Below are 19,803 nucleotides of genomic sequence, written 5' to 3' on the forward strand. Positions count from 1 at the left end.
CTTCTGGTGATGGCCAAAATGGCCATCTGAACACCAGGAAGAGGATGTTGGCTGAGGGGGTCCTTTGCGACTGTGGGGCCCATTTCTGGTCCTGCTTCCATTCACGCATCCGGGTGGAGTTCCTCTGAGCAGCGTCCACTGGCTCCATTGACATCTTCAAGGAGCAGTGGGCACTGTCTGGGGTTCTCTGCTCGGTGTCCCCTTTAGGTTCTCTCTTTTTGACCCTATGACCTTCACACCTGCCCTCGTTTTCTTTTTTGTTGTCTCCCGTAATCGGTTGAGTTCCCGGGCTCAGTGGATCCTCCCCAAAGGCTGGGCGAGAGTCCTTTAGCTGTGGCCAGGCTTATGCCTGCCCACTTACCCTGGAAATTTCAGTTGGACACACTCTCTTTCTCTCTCTTTCAGGAACCTGTCAGTCACTCAATTTCCTCACTGGCTAAGCAAGTAACAGTACTGGTACAGCACCAAGGAAGCTTCTTACTTTTATTGTGGTAGTGCTCTAGGGCCCTGGTCAGGATTGGGGTACTGTTGAGGTAGATTCTGTAGAAATACAAAAACTTGTTTCCATGAAGTGCTTACTTTCCCATTTAAGATAAGATGCAAAAATAAAATAAGTGAAGAGTAATGTCACTGCCCCTCAAATTAGTGTCATTCTGAGTTGCAGGTTTGGAACAGCTTTTCCAGTGTATAGCTTACTTAATATAGGGAATACCATAGTAACATTTACTTGCAAAAACAATTGTAAAGACTTCCTTGGATGCCACTGTATATTGCTATGTGTAAATCTCACTTCATCCACCATTAAAATATAAGCCCCTTGTAAGATGAAAATCAGCAGTACCATACAGCAGTTTAGGTCAGAAGCTAATTATTTTCCAGTTGCAACTCCTGATGTAACTTTTTTGTAGGCAGAATGTAATTAGCCATATCAAGCTTATTTATTTGAAATTTGTCACTGACGTTAAGAATTAGGGTGAGATGCAAAACAATAGCCATAAGCAATCTGATAAAATATAAAACAGTCTCCCGTCAAAGTAATGATCTGGCCCAACTTGTTTACCTTGTACATCTTGGCCCAAAGTTGTATGGATACGGGTGGTTGAAAAGTTATCTTATCTTTGCAATGATAATTACATCAGAAAGTGAAAAGATGTTGGACCAGATTCAGTTCTGGAAATTAATGGCATCTATTTGTGTCAGGGCTGAATTTGACCCAATACTGAAATAGGAACGCGTTCGGGGAGTGTAGGGAAAAGAAATTTGTCTGCTACTACAAGAAAATAAATTCTAAGAAAGCTGAAGTTTTATTTTCAAGTAGGATATTAATCCTGTCATAACAGACAAAAATAATTGTTATATATAATTTCACAGTAAACCATTCTTGTATGATGATCACTTAGGTGTAAAAATTAATTTTTGACTTTCTCATAGCATGTTCTTAATTGGAGTTTGTTTAATGTCTTGGAGGAAAATCACTTTTAAAAAAAAATTATCCTTTGGAATTATTCACTATAGTGATTTTTGGAAAATTCAGGCATCTTAGGCCTTGATCTGCAGTTTGTTCCATATTGACAGATTCTTGCACTCACCTGGAACCACAGTGAGCTTCTGCTTGACACTAAGTTCTGTCAACACATGAATGGTGCAATAGAAAATAATCTTGAACGTTTTAGTTTAAAATACCCTTTGTTACAGTGTCAGCTATTGCAGTGACTAAAATTGCTTTTCTCTTGCATTATCTAGTTTAATATAGTAATTATGGTAATATAGTTATTGCAATAATTGGTTATTTTGTGTCCAGAAATTTTGGTGATCCATTAGAACACTTAGAAGGGGTAAATCTTTATTCAGCCCTTATAAAATGGTTGCAGTGACTTACTGTTTTCTATTATGGAATTTATTATTTAAAACTACTCCCACTTCATGCTCATAGAAAACCACTAAAACTTTTCAATAGGATATTTCCTCTTTTGTAAATTTGGCATGAAGGATAGAATCCACTGATAACTTCTGTCTGTTCAAAAGTTTTGTATAACTGCCTGGGTCACCAATGATTCACTGGCTAATTGTTTGAAAATAGCTTATGAAAGCAGTAAAAACACTTCACAAAGTAACTATATTGAATATCTGTGCTTCTCAAGTGGTTAAAACCTTTTGGCCTTGTGCTTCACAGAGTGCTTGAAGCATAGTTAACTTGGATTATGACACACTTGATTCTGTTTTATGTTGTATTCTATTTGTCTTGCTGCTGTGCATTTCTGAATAACTCATTTGATTGTTTCTGTAGCAGAACCAGTTCACTGTAACTACTTTTGAATAACTGTGTTCTTAATTATTATAAAGTGGGTTGTGTGTCATGCAAGTGAGCAGTTTATAAAAGTAATTTCTTAAAAGCTATATTGTGCTCGAGCAATCTTGAGTTTTCTGGCTGTGTTTAGTAAATGAGTGTCTAGCAGTCTGATTAGCTTGCACTTGTTCCACTGGTATAACTAATACAAGACACTTCTTTTGGCGTGAACCCTTGAGTTCATTGGGTGTTAGAACAACTTAGCTTTAGTTTATGGTTTTAAACTCCTAAGTTATCGGGGACATAACCTTGACAGTTTCCCAACCTTAAAGGGATTTAAAATATTCCCATTATTTACCTATTCTCAGGACAGGTTTCAATTTCTCAACATATAGTTGTGTGCTGTTGTTTTTGTTGACTTCTGATTTGGGGCTCTGATACAATAGGCAGGGTGGATAAAAATCGATTGCTCTTAAAATATCAAAAATCTGATTTTTTTTAATGTAAATTGGATTTTTGTAATTAAAATTATATACAGGTTTAGTTTTTTGAAAATAAACAGTTGAAAATTAAATTTGAAATGGACAACATATGTTAAAGCCTAAACTCTCTGTAATCTATTAATTAAAATTACTTAAAAAAATTATTTTAAGTGGTACATGTTTGCTGCCAAGTTTTAAAGAGAGTCAAACCATTAAGCTGTGGAAGTTACTGGCTAAGCACCTAGAACCTGAGTTTGTTGAAGTGCTGAACCAGCATTTGATAACTGTACCCTCTTTTTCAGGTTCAGGGACAATATTTTCTTTTCTACTTTTTCAACTTGTTCAGTGACTAATTCATTCAAAGTTGAGACACAAAAAAACCAAGAAAACTTACGTTCTTCCAGTCTCTGAATAAAAACTGAGGGCACGTCTTCACTGGTGGAAGCGCTTTAATGTGGCTTGTTTAGTCACGGCATAGCGCTGGGAGAGAGCTCTTCCAGTGCTATTAAAAAAAAAAAAAAACACCCCCACGAGGGAAGTAGCTACTAGTACTTGTGCACTGTCTACATTAGCACTTTACAGTGCTGAAACTTGCAGCACTTGGGGGGTTGTTGTCACCTTTCTAATTCTAACATCTTGAAGGACATGGTGACCAGAAACTATCAGTTCAGTTAATTAACTACATATATATGTAATAGGTTGAATGGCTTATGTGGCAGTGCAGGAAGTGGTAGAGCTGCAGAGGGCTCCCTGTACTGTAGAAGGGTTGGTGACACCTGATCCTTGCAGGTGCAAGATTCAGGGAAGACTGCAATCCTGACAGGGCAGAGTTCCGTCTGGGGGTCTTTCCCCTGCCCCACATCTTTCCCCTGATGGGGTTGGGTGTCACTGGCCCTGTGCAGTGTAAAGAAGTCCTCTGCAGCCCGACTGTCATGGGAGTGAGTGAGTGCGGGCAGATCAGAGATCCCCTGGCCAGGACTGTGAGGAGGTGGACAGGACCCCCTGCTGTGGGGGAGGTCACTCTGTTGCTGAATGGCTCCTGCCCTCTCCAAATCTGAACTCCCTGTTATCCAAATGAAATATCTCTCTCATGCTGTTAGGATAATCAGGAGTATACTGTACAGCTTTTGTTTAATTTTACTCGGTTTTAAAAACAAAACATAGTTTGATAAACTTATGTATCCATCACTTTTAAGAACGTTACTTAATAAAAAATTTTTTGACTGTTTCTGTGCATTTTAATGGAATATGAGTTCTCATCCAAATAGAGCTAGACACAATCACAAATAAAATAAATAAATAAATCAAATAAAAATTGAGACATAAGCTTGGTGAGGTAACATCTTTTATTGGACTCACTGCAGTGGGCATAAGGTCACCTGAGGAAGAGCTCTGTATAGGCTAGCCTGAAAGCTTGTCCCCTCCACCCACCACAGTTGGTCCAATAAAAGATGTTACCTCACATATCTTGTCTCTCTCATATCCTGGGACCAGCATGGCTACAAAACTGTAAACAGTAACCAAAAAAGAGAAAACTGAGGCAATAAGAAACATATAATTCACCATTTTATAGCATAATAAAAAAAAATGTGTATGCTCTTAGTTGTCCTCAAGCTGCTTACATTGTAAAACACACTGGGTGACAGTTTTTTGATGTTGACCCTAAGGGCAGTTAGACACTGAAGGAAGTAGGTAACTCAAATTATTCAAGTAGTGTGAAGGTTGGGGGGGTCCAAGCTGTTGTAGGCTTGTGGTAGCCCCAGGACATGCTGCAACTTTTACTTGGAAAAGATGCTGAATTAGATGACTGTTCTGCTGTTATTTTCCAGAATGGTAGGGTCTGATTTTAGTCCTTACTTTAATCTTGTTAAAATTCTTTTGAAGCGTTTTTTGTCACTTTGAAAATTTCTTTCATCTAAATCTTTATAAAAATCGAATCCACCTTTCTACGAAGATGGGTCGGATAGTGAAATTTAAGATTGACGGTGCAGAGACAATCTTCCATATAATCTACTGAAGTCATTAAAATCTACAATATTGCCTGTGGGCATTAGTCATAGAATTGTCACCTTGTGGCACGTTTTGTAGAAATACTATTGGTGTTTGTGGCATATCTTATTTCCTACAGCAAGACAATATTTCACTTAAAGTTCAGAAAATGTTTATGGTTATTTTTATTCAAAGATCAGTAAAGTACGGTATAAAATATAGCTGTGTCAAAACTGAAATTTTCTACATTCCTTCTGTTATTAGGGAATAAAAGTCCCCTTAACACAAATGGAGACAGGAAAAAAACAAACCTGTAGTACCGTATTCTTACCCTCTCCACCCAGTTGGAATAATGTTTTAAAAAAAGCTTCACGCGACCCCTCAAAATAACTTTTTTCACAAACATTGCTTATAGTCTTCTGTGTATTATTGAACAATGTAGCCAACTTTCTGGGCAGAACTTGTATGTACATGTCAGTCATGATTTTCTGATGTTCTCATTCTTTGTGCTATCCTTGCCCTTGCCTCTCCGTTACTCCATACTATATCTAACTGGAAGTTTCAAAGAGTTGTTTTTCCACCTCAGAAAGTCTCCCTGAAAGAGTCAGTTGCACTAAAAATAACTTTTTTAAAAGCAAGCACTAATTTACTTTGGTATTATTTCAGTAAGTAAAGTGCAAGTTTGAAAAGGTCACATGTTGTAGTACTTGTACCCAAGACCATGCCTGCCTTCCAAGTGCACGTGAAGGTGCACAGCTTGAGTAAAAACTATACAGTATTGTTGCCACATTCTTTTAAATACTCTAAATCAGAATATTTGTCAAACCAACTCAGTAGGGTTACTAGTATGGATAAACCTAATGAAAGAAGCTGTGCTGAAATTACATTTTTTTTAGCACTAGTGTGCCAGGTGTCCATCAGTGTTGTCAGATGTTCTTATATTGGTAGCAGCAGCTCTTCTCTTCTGGAAGATAAAAATTTTTTCCATACCTAGTAGCTTTTCTGGCATTCTAGGAGTTTGTCTCATTATCTAGTGACGGGTTTTGTAGTAAACACAAGAGTGAACTTGTTCCTATTCAAATTAATCTACTTGGAGTCCTGTTCAATATCAGCCTTTTTATCAGCAGGTTCTAACAGTTGTTGATTTAGCCAGCCAGCTCTTGCCATACCAGTCCATATCGGCCAAAGTGGTTCTAGCTTTTGTGGGCACCATTAATGAAATGGATTAAATTTTTTAACTGGTTCAGGGTCTGAGACAATTTCTCTTGCTATTCGGAGGGTCCTGTGTATGTGAGCAGTTGTACCCTATTAAAAATTCCACTAAAATGCTGACACGATAAAACTTTTAACTTAAAAGGGATTTCGTAAAGCCGTGGAAAAATTAAAGGCGACATCTCTCTTGTCATTGCCTATCTTACTGGGTTCAAGCCGGGAAACAAGCCTTCATGAAATTAAAGGTATGCAAAGCCTAAAACTGGTTTCAAAATTTTGGATAGCTTTCAGGACACGTTAGAAGTCTTAAATAAAAGAACATAGGTCTGATCTGGTATGTTAATTCCTGTGTTCCATCTAGTCCTGTATCCTGTCTGCAACAGTGGCCAACACAAGCTGATTCAGAGGAAGGTATAATAAGAAAACCCTCAATGAAGATCTTTAATCAACGTTCAGCTGCAATTAAAAAGGCAAATAAGGTGTCTAGATGCATAAGGAATGGGATGAAGAATACAAGAATCGTCATTATCTAAATCAATGGCCTTTCTCTGAAACCCTTCTGATTCTGTAATATCTTTTTTGAGATGGATGACCAATACTGCACACACTATTCCACATGAGGGCATACCATTGATTTACTGTGTGCTACTGAAATTTATTATTAAACTGTATTTATATACATTAATTTTAAAAAGTGAGGAATTTGTAAATTCTTCTCTCAGAATTTATGGTTTCATGTTTGTGTTGGCTGACTAAAATCCATTTTCCAACTAGCTGTACTAGGAGTGTGGATCATTGGGGCATGAATGTTTTGCTGAGGCCAGAAGTAGCCTAAAAGACCTGGGTCTTTCATCAATTGTATTGCTTCTAGCTACAGTAATGTAAAGAGATCTGTTCAGAGCTCAATACCAGAGGAAACGATAACTCTAGTAGCATGGAAAAACATGTGGCTATGGAAACTGATTCAGATGGCCTGGAAATTAGCTGAATTAACTGGAATCTTTGTTTTAATACACTTTTACACTTTTCCCAGTCTTCAAGAACTTAATTGTTGGCTAATTTACCATTGTGTTCCTATTTTAACTTTTTGCTTTTGTTTGGTGGTTCTGAGTAACAGACTGAATTGAATACTTCCCAGTTAAGAGCACTTGCATGCTGCTTGTTTATTAAATAACACCCTCTGTGATGCGCGCCCCTCCCCCCCAGTTTAGAAAGTGAGAGAGGTGGAGAAAGTGGGAGAGAATATTGAATAAAACGTTTTTAGGTAAGCCCTTAATTTTTTAAAAGAATACAATATATATTTGCATTATAAGCCTCCTCTAAACTGTCATGTAGCTTGATAACACAATTCTTGATGTGTGTTTTTAAAAAAAAATCCCCTTTAAATAACCCTTTTCTTTAAGCTAGATACTGTTTATGGGTAAGGCTCTGTGTTTGTCACGGATTCCGTGACCTCTGTGACTTCTGGAGCAGCCCATGCGGCTGGCCCAGAAGCTGCCTGAGAAGCTTGGGCAGCCCCTGGGCCAGTCGCACTGGCTGCTGTTGGGGCAGTCCCCAGCAGCAGGAATTTGGGGAGAGGGGGTGCTCAGGACTGGGGATTGGGGTGTGGGGCTGTGCTTACCTGGGGGGTCTCCCTGGAAGGGCGACAGGAACTCCCCTCCCTCAGCTCCTAGCTCCAAGTGCTGCCTCCACCCACAAGCACCACCCCCGGAAGGGAGGGATGTGCTTGGTACTTATGAGGCCTGGGAGTACAGTGGGCTTGGTGACTGGGAACCAGCTCTCTGCCTGTCTCACTCCCCACCACACAGAGGAAGTGTAGGGGCTGTGCTGAAGGGCTAGGGCTAGGAGGAGGCCCTTTCAGGCTGGGGTATGGTCTTGGCTGCTATAACCTGGGTCTCTGCCAGTCTTACTCCCCAGGGGACGGAGCCTTGTCTCCTTCTTCTGCTGGACAGATCTGAAGGCCCAGGCTCAGGAACGGACTCTATCCAGCATGAGATGGGGGCAGTACTCGCAGGGTGCAGCCTTTGGCTCTCCACTTGCAGAGTCCCTGCCAGCTTGCCTGTGCAGAGGAATGTAACTGCCAGTTGGTGAAGTGGGGGAGCAAGACGGGCAGAGAGTCTAGTTCCTCAGCCAAAAACACCTGCACCCTCGTCCTTCAGCATAGCCCCATCTGTTTCTGCTACAAAAAATTCCCAGGTCCCCCCAAAAGAAGCCAAAATTCTGGTAAACATTAGTAAAACCCACATGTTGGCTTTTTCAAAACCCAGGAATTGTTCTGAGAAAATTGGTAAATGTCAAAAACAAAGGCCTTATAAGTACCCTGTTAATTTCACTGTGGTCTCATCTGAATGAGAACACCCCATAGAAATGAATACAGCCTGAAATAATAGTTCTGAGCCATGTGAGCTGCTCCATCAATTTCAGTGGGCGTTCCCATTCCCTTCTGTGGCGCTTGGGAAACCTATCATGTGCATCAAGCATGCCCATTCTCAACTCCACCCCAGTCTCAATAGTGTGTTCTTGGCTCATACTCTGAGGATGTCTGTTCTCCGATCCCTGGGGCTTCCCCAGATGCATCTCAAGTCGGGTAGAGAGAGAGGGGCTCTGACCCTCCTTGAGGGGCCAGGCCTTAGATCCCATGTGGGGCCAGTAAGAGGGGCTCCCCCAGATTCTAGCTCATGGGAGGAAGGAAGTGGGGGGGTCAGACCTGTGTAGATGGGTCACCCCCCACCCGGATCCTGGCACATGCAGGGGGTAGGAAGAAGGGCGAACAGCCAAAGGGGCAAGGTCCTCCAGATCTCAGCTTGTGGGGGTGAGTGGGGTAGAGACACCCCCCAGACTGGCAGTGTCCCCCAGATCCCAGCACATATGGCTGACAGGAAGAGTCAGATACCCAAGAAGGGCAAGGCCCCACATCCTAGTTCCTATGGGAGGGTAGGAAGAGGGGATTCTTAGCTCCTAGGGGGCAGGTGGCCCACAGATACTGGCACACACCTGGAGGAGAGGGGCTCAGATCCTTCAAGAAGTGGCATTTCCCGCCTGCCCCCTCCCAACCAACTCCTGGTTGCCCCTGCTCCTGTGGCGCTGGCCCTGCCCCTTTTCTTCACCAGTCTGCCTGCCGCTTGCCCCCAATCTCTCTCCCCTACCACCCATCCCAATTTCTCTCTCCTTCCCTTTCTGCAGCTCCAGATTCCTCTCCCCCATTCTCACGAATCTCATTTCTTTCCCAGCAACTATTCACATATATAATTGTTTTCAAAAATATTTTGATTTTATTTCCCCCAAAATAATAACCTGACAGATGGGTTTTTGCAGTGTGGTTACAAACCTTTTCCAGATTTCTGTTCTTGGTGGGATTCAGACTGACACTAGCTGAATTGGTCAGGCTATTTTTCATCTCCTTGAGCTATCCGGTTGATGTGATGCAAACCCTCCTGGCTCCTCTCTCTGAACATGCTTGGTGTAAACTGTTAACTCATGAGCATTAGGCATGAGAGCTAAACTCTTTGGTGAACACTACTGTGAAATGTGCCCTCCCAAAGGGGAAGTGGGTGCCAAACTTTAGGTGGGAGTAACTCTTGAGCACCTGAGATTTCTGGGCCAGGATCAGAGCCCTAGTTTGATCCCCAGGTCTGAGCAAAAAACGTTGGTAGACTGGATTAACTAATTTTTTTTTTTAAAGCTGTTTGGGGCTGTTCAGGAACCATTTTGTCAAATTACACCAAATTTGGAGTCACTAACCTCCAAGAGGCACACCAAATTTCAAGGCAATCTGAGTAAGCGTGCAGATTTTAGAGCACTTAGAATATATCTACAATACAACTGAAAATCCATGGCTGGACCATGCCAGCTGGCTACTGCTGTTTCATTGCAGTGCAGTCTTCTGCAACCTGAGCTCTGGGACTCTCCCACTTTGTGAGGTCCTAAAGCCCAGGTTCGAGCCTGAGCCTGGAAGTCTACATTGAAATGAAGCAGCCCCACAGCCTGAGCCCGAGTCAGCTGGTATAAGCCAGCCATGGGTGTCTAATTGCAGTGTAGACATACCCTTAGAGTCAAGCTTTAAATAGAAAGCTGGTCTGAACTTTAACTAAAGCAGGCTGAGTGGTCTGCTGTAATATCTTTCTGAAAGATGTTCTCTGGGTCAGCCACATATTATTGGACCTTGTGATGTTTTCCTGGATAGTAAGGGGAAATAATTCCCTTCATTACAGGCATTACTGGATGAAACTTTATGGCCCGTGTTATACATGTGATTGATCAGATAGTTGTCAACAGCATATGTCAAAATATACAAAGTAAACAGCCTTAAATCAAACTAAGATCTCAAGGATCATTTTTCTTTCTCTTCCTATCTGAAATTTGACACATGTATGTGTTGTGGAGAAATCAACATTCACTGACAAAAATCTAATCCTTCCAAGCCTGGATATAAAGTAGCATTGTTGAATCGGTTTCACTCCTGCTTTTCTCAGCTTTTGTATTTACTTTGCTGACTGACTGTGGCTTGGTTATGAGCAACAATTGTTTTCTGCACAGAATTTTTTTTGCAGTCATCAGTGTTTGAAATTGCCCATTTACACAGAAATACCTAACTTCTGTTTAATACGCAGATTGTGTGTATCTTTTTTTTCCTCGTTTTTTATGTTCCAGGCAATGTTCTCTGGTGAAACTAGCATATGAGTTATTAGGGCAAAAAAAGATTACTAGGGATTTATGAACACGTAATAATTTCTTTATCTTGTACATTTACACAATTGTAGGTATGAAAGAATTCGATCTTTAAAATATTATAGCTTCTGATAAAATATACCTTGTTTTGCAGATTTGCTAATTTTTTAATCTGCCTTTTTTTAGATTTAGGTCCAGACTTTTAAAGGTAGCACTTAAGTGATGTAAGAGCCTAAATCTTTTTTTTTTTTCCCGTCCCCCAGAAGGGGGAAATCCCATAGACTCTGAAATCCCTTTTGAAAATAAGATTTAGGCTCCTAAATCAGTTAGGCATTGCAATGCTGAGTGCTGCAATGCCTAAATACCTTTAAAAATCTGGGCCTAAGATCCCAACATTTTATGATGCAGACACTTGTCAAAGATTTTATTTTCATAGTATAATTTACCTAATATTGAAATCCCTCAAATCTGTAGAAACTTATAAATATTTATGAAAATAAAAAATATAGCTTCCAGTCTAGCACAGCACTTAAACATGTGCTTAACTTTAAGCATATGAGTAGTCTCAGTTATTTAAAAATATACTGACATATATACAGCTTGGCTGTATTGGGGCCAGAGAAAAGAGCTTTAGCATTGTATTAAGGACTAGGGAGCAAAATTTTTGAATATACTCTTCCACATTTGGTTTTTCTACTATGAAAGCATAATCAAAATGTAATTTCTTATCTGGAAATGTTTTTCCTCTTTCCCTTTAGAACGGCCAAGTTCCACTAAAGTTATAAAAGCGGGGAAACCGAAGACCAGGAAACCCAGCAAGGTTTGTATTTGCCAGAAAAGCAGTTTAACCTGTGAATCTCAGGTTTGATTAGATTGAGACCATTTAATACAATCTATTGATTCGAACTAACATTTTAACTGCACTGTTGATATAAGAAATGTAAATTGTCAATAGAAAAATATTTTTTTTCTCTTTTATCTGTATAAGTATCTGGTATCCAAGTAAATTTTTAGTCTGGTGGAAAAAATTTTAACATTTTATGATCTCCTTGGATGATGGGTTAATTCAGGTGATAGTTTGGGGGCGGCGGGGGTTCAAAAAAAGGGACATGGTCAAAAATTTAGAAAGATCGGAAGCAGCAAAGAAAGATTTTTGTAAAGGGCATAGGATTATCTGGTATACAAATATAGAGGATACTATGCAGAAACAGTAGTACTCATAAACACACAAGATTCTGATGGGGTGGTAACCTGAGAAGCAAAGCTAGACTGGTCTGTGGTGGTATCTTTTACTCTTGGGGGAATTCTCTGCACCTGTGCATGCGTGGAAAGCAAAGGGAAGCCATGTGGGGAGGGGAGGCTTGGGATGTCCATGAACATAGTTGGGGGCAGGCAATGCCCCCCCAAAACAGGCAAGGTGTGGGGCGGGCACACGGGGTCACTTGCCATTGCCTCCCTCAATTTCTGCAAGTGCAGAACTGCCCTGCTGTAGGAGGGTGCTGCTCCACTCTGCAGCAGGATGCCGCCTCCTAGTGCCAGTTGAGCTCTCTCTGCATGTACAACAGTGAGTGCCCACAGTGTGGCAGGGCAAAGGCAGGGAGAGGCACTGGAGAAGGAAAGGGGTGGGATGAGGGAGTGAGGAGAGAGGGATGGGGCAGGGGACAATTGGGAGAGATGAGGAGGGAATAGGGAAATCGGGAGGGGGGAGCGGGGGCCTGGCATGCAGCAACCCTTCAACAGCAGTTGCAGCTGGAGCTCCCCGTTAAGCAGACCCTTTGAACCCCTACTCTGAGCCCCCCGCACCTAGACTCCCACCCTACCAAGCCCCACTCTCTCAGCACCTGGACCTCTCCACTAAGTTCCCCACACCCAGACCCTCCTGATGAGCCCTAGACCCTACACCCCCTGCTGAACTCCAGCCACTTTCACCTGGATCCCACTGCAGCGTCCCATTGCCCCTGCAACCCCCCAGCGAGCCCCTGTGCATCCACATCCCTCACTGAGCTGCCTGCACCCAGATTGCCCCGCACAGACCCCTCTTTCTCCAAGCCTGGATCCCCCACACTAAGCCCCTCCACACTTAAACTCAGCCCAGCAGAATCTGTCTACCCACATCTGGTGTGCCTGGTGCAGAGAGGCAAGGCCGGCCCTTGCACAGTGTCAGGGTTGGGTGCAGCCTCCCCGCCAAGTCCCTGTCCCAGGGAAGAGGGGGTGCTGTAGGGTGATCTCCCGACCACTGCCACGTTGGAGCTTTTACATTTATTTATTGACAAAACTTGCAGAATTTTAAAATATTGTAAGTTTTTGGCACAGAATTCTCTCAGGAGTAATCTTTGGAGCCTGATGATTAGTGTTGTCTTATATTTCTTTTGTTGTTTTTTAATATGGAGATATACCTATCTCATAGAACTGGAAGGGACCTTGAAAGATCGAGTCCAGTCCCCTGCCTTCACAGGCAGGACCAAGTGCCATCCCTTATTTTTGCCCCAGATCCCTAAATGGCCCCGTCAAGGATTGAACTCACAACCCTGGGTTTAGCAGGCCAATGCTCAAACCACTGAGCTATTCTACCCCTGCACCCCCCATTTTATAGTAAGAATAAAATCAATTTGTATATTACGTTGTATATATAACATTTCAGATTTCTGATGTCTGATTTCTAAGAGTAGATTGCATATCTGACTCCAAGTGTGCAAACTAATTTTAAATATGAAGTAGCAGTTATGTTTGTAATCTAATGTTGGAGAAGAATTTTCAATGGTTTTAAAATATTTTTGACTAAAAAGGTCATTGAATTTTATTTAGGGTCAATTATATTTCATTTTTATAATGAGATGATTCTGAATTCTGAATTCAAAATAATGTCTGGTGATGTTGACCTTAGGAGCAACGACAGATTGGTTCCAATGAAAAATTTTCTACATTTTAAACGTTTCTTGTTTTTCAAAAAAAGCTATTGTCAGGGCTGTTTTAGCATCAAATGCTTTTTTTAATTGAAAGCCTAAGATTCTTAAATTTTATGAGTTCTTCTTTGAATGATTGCATGTGTCCATTGTAGGTGTTGCATGGCTCATGCAGCTGTGCAGAGTGTTTTCCCTAGCAGTACCTGAAGGGATGGCTACGCATGCACCCTGGTTTCTCTCCTGCCCCTCCCTTCCTTCAGTTCCTTTTAACTGTCTGGTTGGTGGCTGGAGCATGTTACTGTGCTTTGGTACAGTCCCTCATTCCTCTGTGAACACACACAGGTTCTATATAGTTATAATTCTTAACTCGTAGTACTCATTTTTTTGTCCATTTGGACCTTTGTTTCTTTATTTTAATTTATTTGCTTAAAGTCAGTAGGCTTCTCCAAGCTTCGGTTGGTACTGGGGGAGCCTATCTCAGGGCCCCTGGCTTTATGCCTTGCTCCCAGTGTCAAAAGCCAATGGCTCATTAGTAACCCCCACTCTCACTGTTCCACATTAGAGACAGGCATCTGATCTGCTGCAGCTACAAATCAAGAACAAGGAAGTGCCTTACATATATTTTCACAGAGGCCACTCTTCACATGACTCAGTTGGTGCAGGGGAGCTCATTGACCACTCCTTCGCAAGTGCTTCTCCAACCTTGCTAACTGACATAGACCAAAGGAGATCTCCTTCACCAGAGCCATCCTCCAGCAAGCCTACGCACTTGGAGCATTCTTCTTACCTGAAGCCAAAAAAGAAGACTGCACTGACTTCTTCAAAGTCCTTGGTGCAGGACTCCTCTACAGCAGAAGTAAGCCACTCTGGTACCAAAGGTTACCGACTTTGTCTCATAGGTCCCTGGTACCATCTCACAGTGACTGTCGTAAGACTGAGCTGTTGACTCTGGTACCCATATGGGGGCCATTGAGGCAGGCTACTTTATTGGTGACTACATGAATCTGGCACTTCTGCTTACTGTGGATGAACTGTCTATCTTAATGTCAACAAAACTGAAGCTACATAGTTACAAAGGACCTGTTGTGCCTCTCAGTGTTTGCATCACCACTTATTTATGGTGAAGGCCATTTACTGGTATTGTTGCATGCAGCGCAGACTTTTACCAGCATTGGTGTCTGTTATGGCACCCTTTCTCTGAGGATCAGTACCATCTTCCTTAGTTTCTTCTGTGATGACATCTAGGCCTACGGTACCTGCTCCACCTCTGTGCTCAGTACTGAAAGTCAGGAAGCTGCTGCTGTGGTACCACAGTCTTAGCATAGATCTCAGGCCTGGTCCCTTGTCTTTTCCCAGAACTGCACTGATCTAACTTCAATGTATTCCTACCCATTGGAATCCAGAGTGTGTTCCTATGCCTCCCATTACAGACAGTCCAATTCATCCTCCAGAAAACACTCAACAAGAGCAGATTGAAGAATTGGGTGGCCTGGTCTTGACACAGTTTGATTCTCCTACCGTAGCAGTCTCCTCATTGGCCTTTCTCTGCATCAAGATTGTCATCCCTGCTTCCTCAGAGAAGCAGGTCTCTGAGAAAGGAGAGGCTTCCCTGCCTAGTATCAATAGACCAGCGATTGTTAATACAGAATAGCGTACAGACACTATACGAAAGGCCATTCTTCAACCTCCGTTGGATTTACCTTCTTCTTTGGCTGTGCAGGACTTGCCTCAAGAGGGATCTGATAAGGTTCTGGTACCAGAAGCTTATTCTCTGCTGCCGATGACTTCAGAGTTTACCAAGAACTGAAAAGGATGGCTCTAGCTTTTGGTGTTCAGATAGAACTGGTGGAGGAAAATTCTCCTACATTTATAGATATATTACACCCAGCTATGGCAGTGAAGGTAGCCCTTTCTAAAAATGAAGGGATAATGCAGCCTACTAAGTCACTCACAAATCCCTTCATCTGTTCAACCTGTGGCAAAACCCAGAGAATATATACCAGATACTGTCTCATGGGTTTGACCAGTTCTATTTTGCACCCTACACCGGGCTTACTGGTGGTAGCTGCAGCGAATGAATGGCACTGCAAAGATTGAGTTAAGGCTACCCAAAAGGAAAAGGATGCAAAAAAGCTAGACCTTTTAAGCTTTTAAGGAGAGAGGTGTATTCAGTGGAGGGGTTATAGTTATAGTTTCACATTGCCCCTCCCTATTTGAGTAGTCCTATTGCCATGCCCTCTTGGACCAGTGTCTAAATTCCTAAACAAGTTACCTGAGGACTCTAGGAATGAGTTTCAGTCCCTCTTGGTGAGAAGTCATCTGGTCCATATGTCAGCTCTGCAGGCTTCCTAGGACACTGCAGTCCCAGCTTCAAGGATCATGGTGATGGCAATAACCATGCACCATTTCTCATAGCTGTGGTCATCAGGGATTCCTTGAGAAATACAGCAGACAATTAAAGACCTTCCTTTTAAGGCCTGTGAATTATTCTCCGCCAAGACTGGTGAGGCTTTACATACCCTGAAAGACTCCAGGGCAGTGTTAAAGTCTCTAGGTCTTTATACGCCAGCCCCCAGGGGGACAAAACATTATCCTCAGTTTCAGCTGAGGCAACTCTCCAGGCAGTTTGACTAAACCAGGCACAAACACAGGCTGCGAAGGAGGAGGCTTCCACTATCTGCCTCGGTCACTTTGTCAAGGCAGCCACAGGCCTTAAAGTATCCTGTTTGACTCCTCCGTTGAGGACCGCATACCCATCAGTGCAGATCTCACTGGCCCTTTTTCTGCCTGTGGGAACAGGTTATCCAATTTCCTAAGTGTGTGGCAGACTATCACCACAGAGAAATGGGTGCTAAACATGGTGGATTCAGGATATACCCAGTAGTTCCTTTATATCCCCCTCCCACTTCCCTTTCAGGGACTCCTCTCTCAAGTCCATGCTGAGGCAAGAAGTGGAGACTCTGTGTTCAGGAGCTAAAAAAGAGGTGCCTCCTCAACATTTATTATTTCCTCAATTATTTCCTAAAGCCAAAGGGGATCTCAGGCCCATTCTAAACCTTCAGATCAAACAAGCTGTATCGGGAGACACTCATGGTGTATCAGGAACTCCTTAACTCTCAATACATCATACCTGCTGGGAGTTCAGAATTGCCTGGGAGACTGCCTGAGCAGACTGTTCAGCCTAGATCATGAATGATCTCTCAACACGACAGTTCTAAGGTCAGTGATTTGAGTGGGGATTCCTACGATGAATTGGTTCGCAACTCAGCAGAACAGGAAATGTCCTCAGTTCTGTTCCTGAGCTGGCCACAGTCCATTTCAGATGCTTTCATGGGACAAAAACCTGCTGTGTGCCTACCACCCCAGCATCCTTCATTCCAAAGACATAGTGAAACTAAAGCAAGAACGAGACAGAATGATCTTCATACACCAGCCTGTCTGAGGCAACTCTAGTACTTGGATCTGTACAGATTTGTCCATTAGAGAACCCTTACTTCTGCTGCAACGCAAAGACTTGTTCTCCCAGCATTACATGCACATGTTGCACCTGAATCTGTATGTGGTGCACCTCTCATCTTGGTTCCTCGGTGCTTAAAACCAGAGAAGCCACACTGTTCAGTGACAGTCCAGAATGTCCTGCTCAACAGCAGAAAGCCATCCATGAAAGCTCCTGACCTTTGTAAATGGAAGTGCTTCTCTACCTGAGCAGCTAGCCATAATGTCTCCTACACAATCTACAATTCAAAAGATTTTGGACTATCTTTTACATCTTAAAGAATCAGGTCTAGCATTCAATGCCATTAAGGTGCATTTGATTGTAATTTCAGCGGTTTACCTGTATATTGCTGTAAGGACTGTTTTTGCTAATCCTATGACAACCATGTTCCTAAATGGACTAGATAGACTGTTTCCCACCTGTTCAGGATTCAGGTTCACCTTAGGATATGACTCTAGTTCTGTCAGGTCTTACGGATCCTCCATTCAAGCCCTTAGCCTCTTGCTCAATGTTATACCTCTTGGTGAAGGTGGCCTTTTTGCTAGCCATCACCTTTGTGGGGAGAATGGGGGAGCTACATGCCCTGGTAACAGATTCTTCATGTAAGATAATCTACAGGGACACGGTGCTGTATAGGGTTTGGCCTGTTCTACAGGAGGTCAGACTAGATGATCACAAGGGTCCCTTCTAAGAGCATAAGAAAGGCCATACTGGGTCAGACCAACAGTCTATGTAGCCCAGTATCCTGTCTTCCAGGCCCCAGAGGGAATCAACAGAACGGGTAATCGTCAAGTGATCCATTCCCTGTCGCTCATTCCCAGCTTCTGGCAAACATAAGCTAGGGACACCATCCCTGATCATCCTAATAGCCATTGATGGACCTATCCTCCATTAATTTATCTAGTTATTTTTTGAACCCTGTTATAGTCTTGGCCCTCACAACATTCTCTGGCAAAGAGTTCCACATGTTGACTGTGTGTTGTGTGAAGAAATACTTCCTTTTGTTTGTTTTAAACCTACTGCCTATTAATTTCATTTGGTGACCCCTAGTTCTTGTGTTATAAGAATCATAGAATATCAGGGTTGGAAGGGACCCCAGAAGGTCATCTAGTCCAACCCCCTGCTCAAAGCAGGACCAATTCCCAGTTAAATCATCCCAGCCAGGGCTTTGTCAAGCCTGACCTTAAAAAGCTCTAAGGAAGGAGATTCTACCACCTCCCTAGGTAACGCATTCCAGTGTTTCACCACCCTCTTAGTGAAAAAGTTTTTCCTAATATCCAATCTAAACCTCCCCCACTGCAACTTGAGACCATTACTCCTCGTTCTGTCATCTGCTACCATTGAGAACAGTCTAGAGCCATCCTCTTTGGAACCCCCTTTCAGGTAGTTGAAAGCAGCTATCAAATCCCCCCTCATTCTTCTCTTCTGCAGGCTAAACAATCCCAGCTCCCTCAGCCTCTCCTCATAAGTCATGTGTTCCAGACCCCTAATCATTTTTGTTGCCCTTCGCTGGACTCTCTCCAATTTATCCACATCCTTCTTGTAGTGTGGGGCCCAAAACTGGACACAGTACTCCAGATGAGGCCTCACCAATGTCGAATAGAGGGGGACGATCACGTCCCTCGATCTGCTCGCTATGCCCCTACTTATACATCCCAAAATGCCATTGGCCTTCTTGGCAACAAGGGCACACTGCTGACTCATATCCAGCTTCTCGTCCACTGTCACCCCTAGGTCCTTTTCCGCAGAACTGCTGCCTAGCCATTCGGTCCCTAGTCTGTAGCTGTGCATTGGGTTCTTCCGTCCTAAGTGCAGGACCCTGCACTTATCCTTATTGAACCTCATCAGATTTCTTTTGGCCCAATCCTCCAATTTGTCTAGGTCCTTCTGTATCCTATCCCTCCCCTCCAGCGTATCTTCCACTCCTCCCAGTTTAGTATCATCCGCAAATTTGCTGAGAGTGCAATCCACACCATCCTCCAGATCATTTATGAAGATATTGAACAAAACCGGCCCCAGGACCGACCCTTGGGGCACTCCACTTGATACCGGCTGCCAACTAGATATGGAGCCATTGATCACTACCCGTTGAGCCCGACAATCTAGCCAGCTTTCTACCCACCTTGTAGTGCATTCATCCAGCCCATACTTCCTTAACTTGCTGACAAGAATACTGTGGGAGACCGTGTCAAAAGCTTTGCTAAAGTCAAGAAACAATACATCCACTGCTTTCCCTTCATCCACAGAACCAGTAATCTCATCATAAAAGGCGATTAGATTAGTCAGGCATGACCTTCCCTTGGTGAATCCATGCTGGCTGTTCCTGATCACTTTCCTCTCATGCAAGTGCTTCAGGATTGATTCTTTGAGGACCTGCTCCATGATTTTTCCAGGGACTGAGGTGAGGCTGACTGGCCTGTAGTTCCCAGGATCCTCCTCCTTCCCTTTTTTAAAAATTGGCACTACATTAGCTTTTTTCCAGTCATCCGGGACTTCCCCGGTTCGCCACGAGTTTTCAAAGATAATGGCCAATGGCTCTGCAATCACAGCCGCCAATTCCTTCAGCACTCTCGGATGCAACTCGTCCGGTAAAGTAAAGAAGTAAAGAGCCCTTCGTTATTTTATTTTTCTCTACACCAGTCATGATTTTTATAGACCTCTATCATATCCCCCCTTGGTCATTTCTTTTCCAAACTGAAAAGTCCCAGTCTTATTAATCTCTCCTCCTACAGAAGCCATTCCATACCCCGAATAATTTTTGTTGCC

At 42.8% G+C, this 19,803-nt stretch overlaps 1 protein-coding gene across 2 annotated transcripts in view; it reads left to right on the plus strand.

The window, feature by feature from the left end:
* LARP1B (La ribonucleoprotein 1B) overlaps positions 1-19,803 on the plus strand; it is a 103,402-nt gene that overhangs the window by 4,631 nt on the left and 78,968 nt on the right. For both annotated transcript variants that reach the window (XM_048847303.2, XM_048847304.2), the window contains exon 2: positions 11,397-11,458. In XM_048847303.2, the coding sequence (XP_048703260.2) occupies positions 11,397-11,458 (62 nt within the window). The remainder of the gene's footprint in view (positions 1-11,396; positions 11,459-19,803) is intronic.

The sequence above is a fragment of the Caretta caretta genome, chromosome 4 (assembly GCF_965140235.1).
Source record: "Caretta caretta isolate rCarCar2 chromosome 4, rCarCar1.hap1, whole genome shotgun sequence".
NCBI classification, from domain to species: Eukaryota; Metazoa; Chordata; order Testudines; family Cheloniidae; genus Caretta; species Caretta caretta.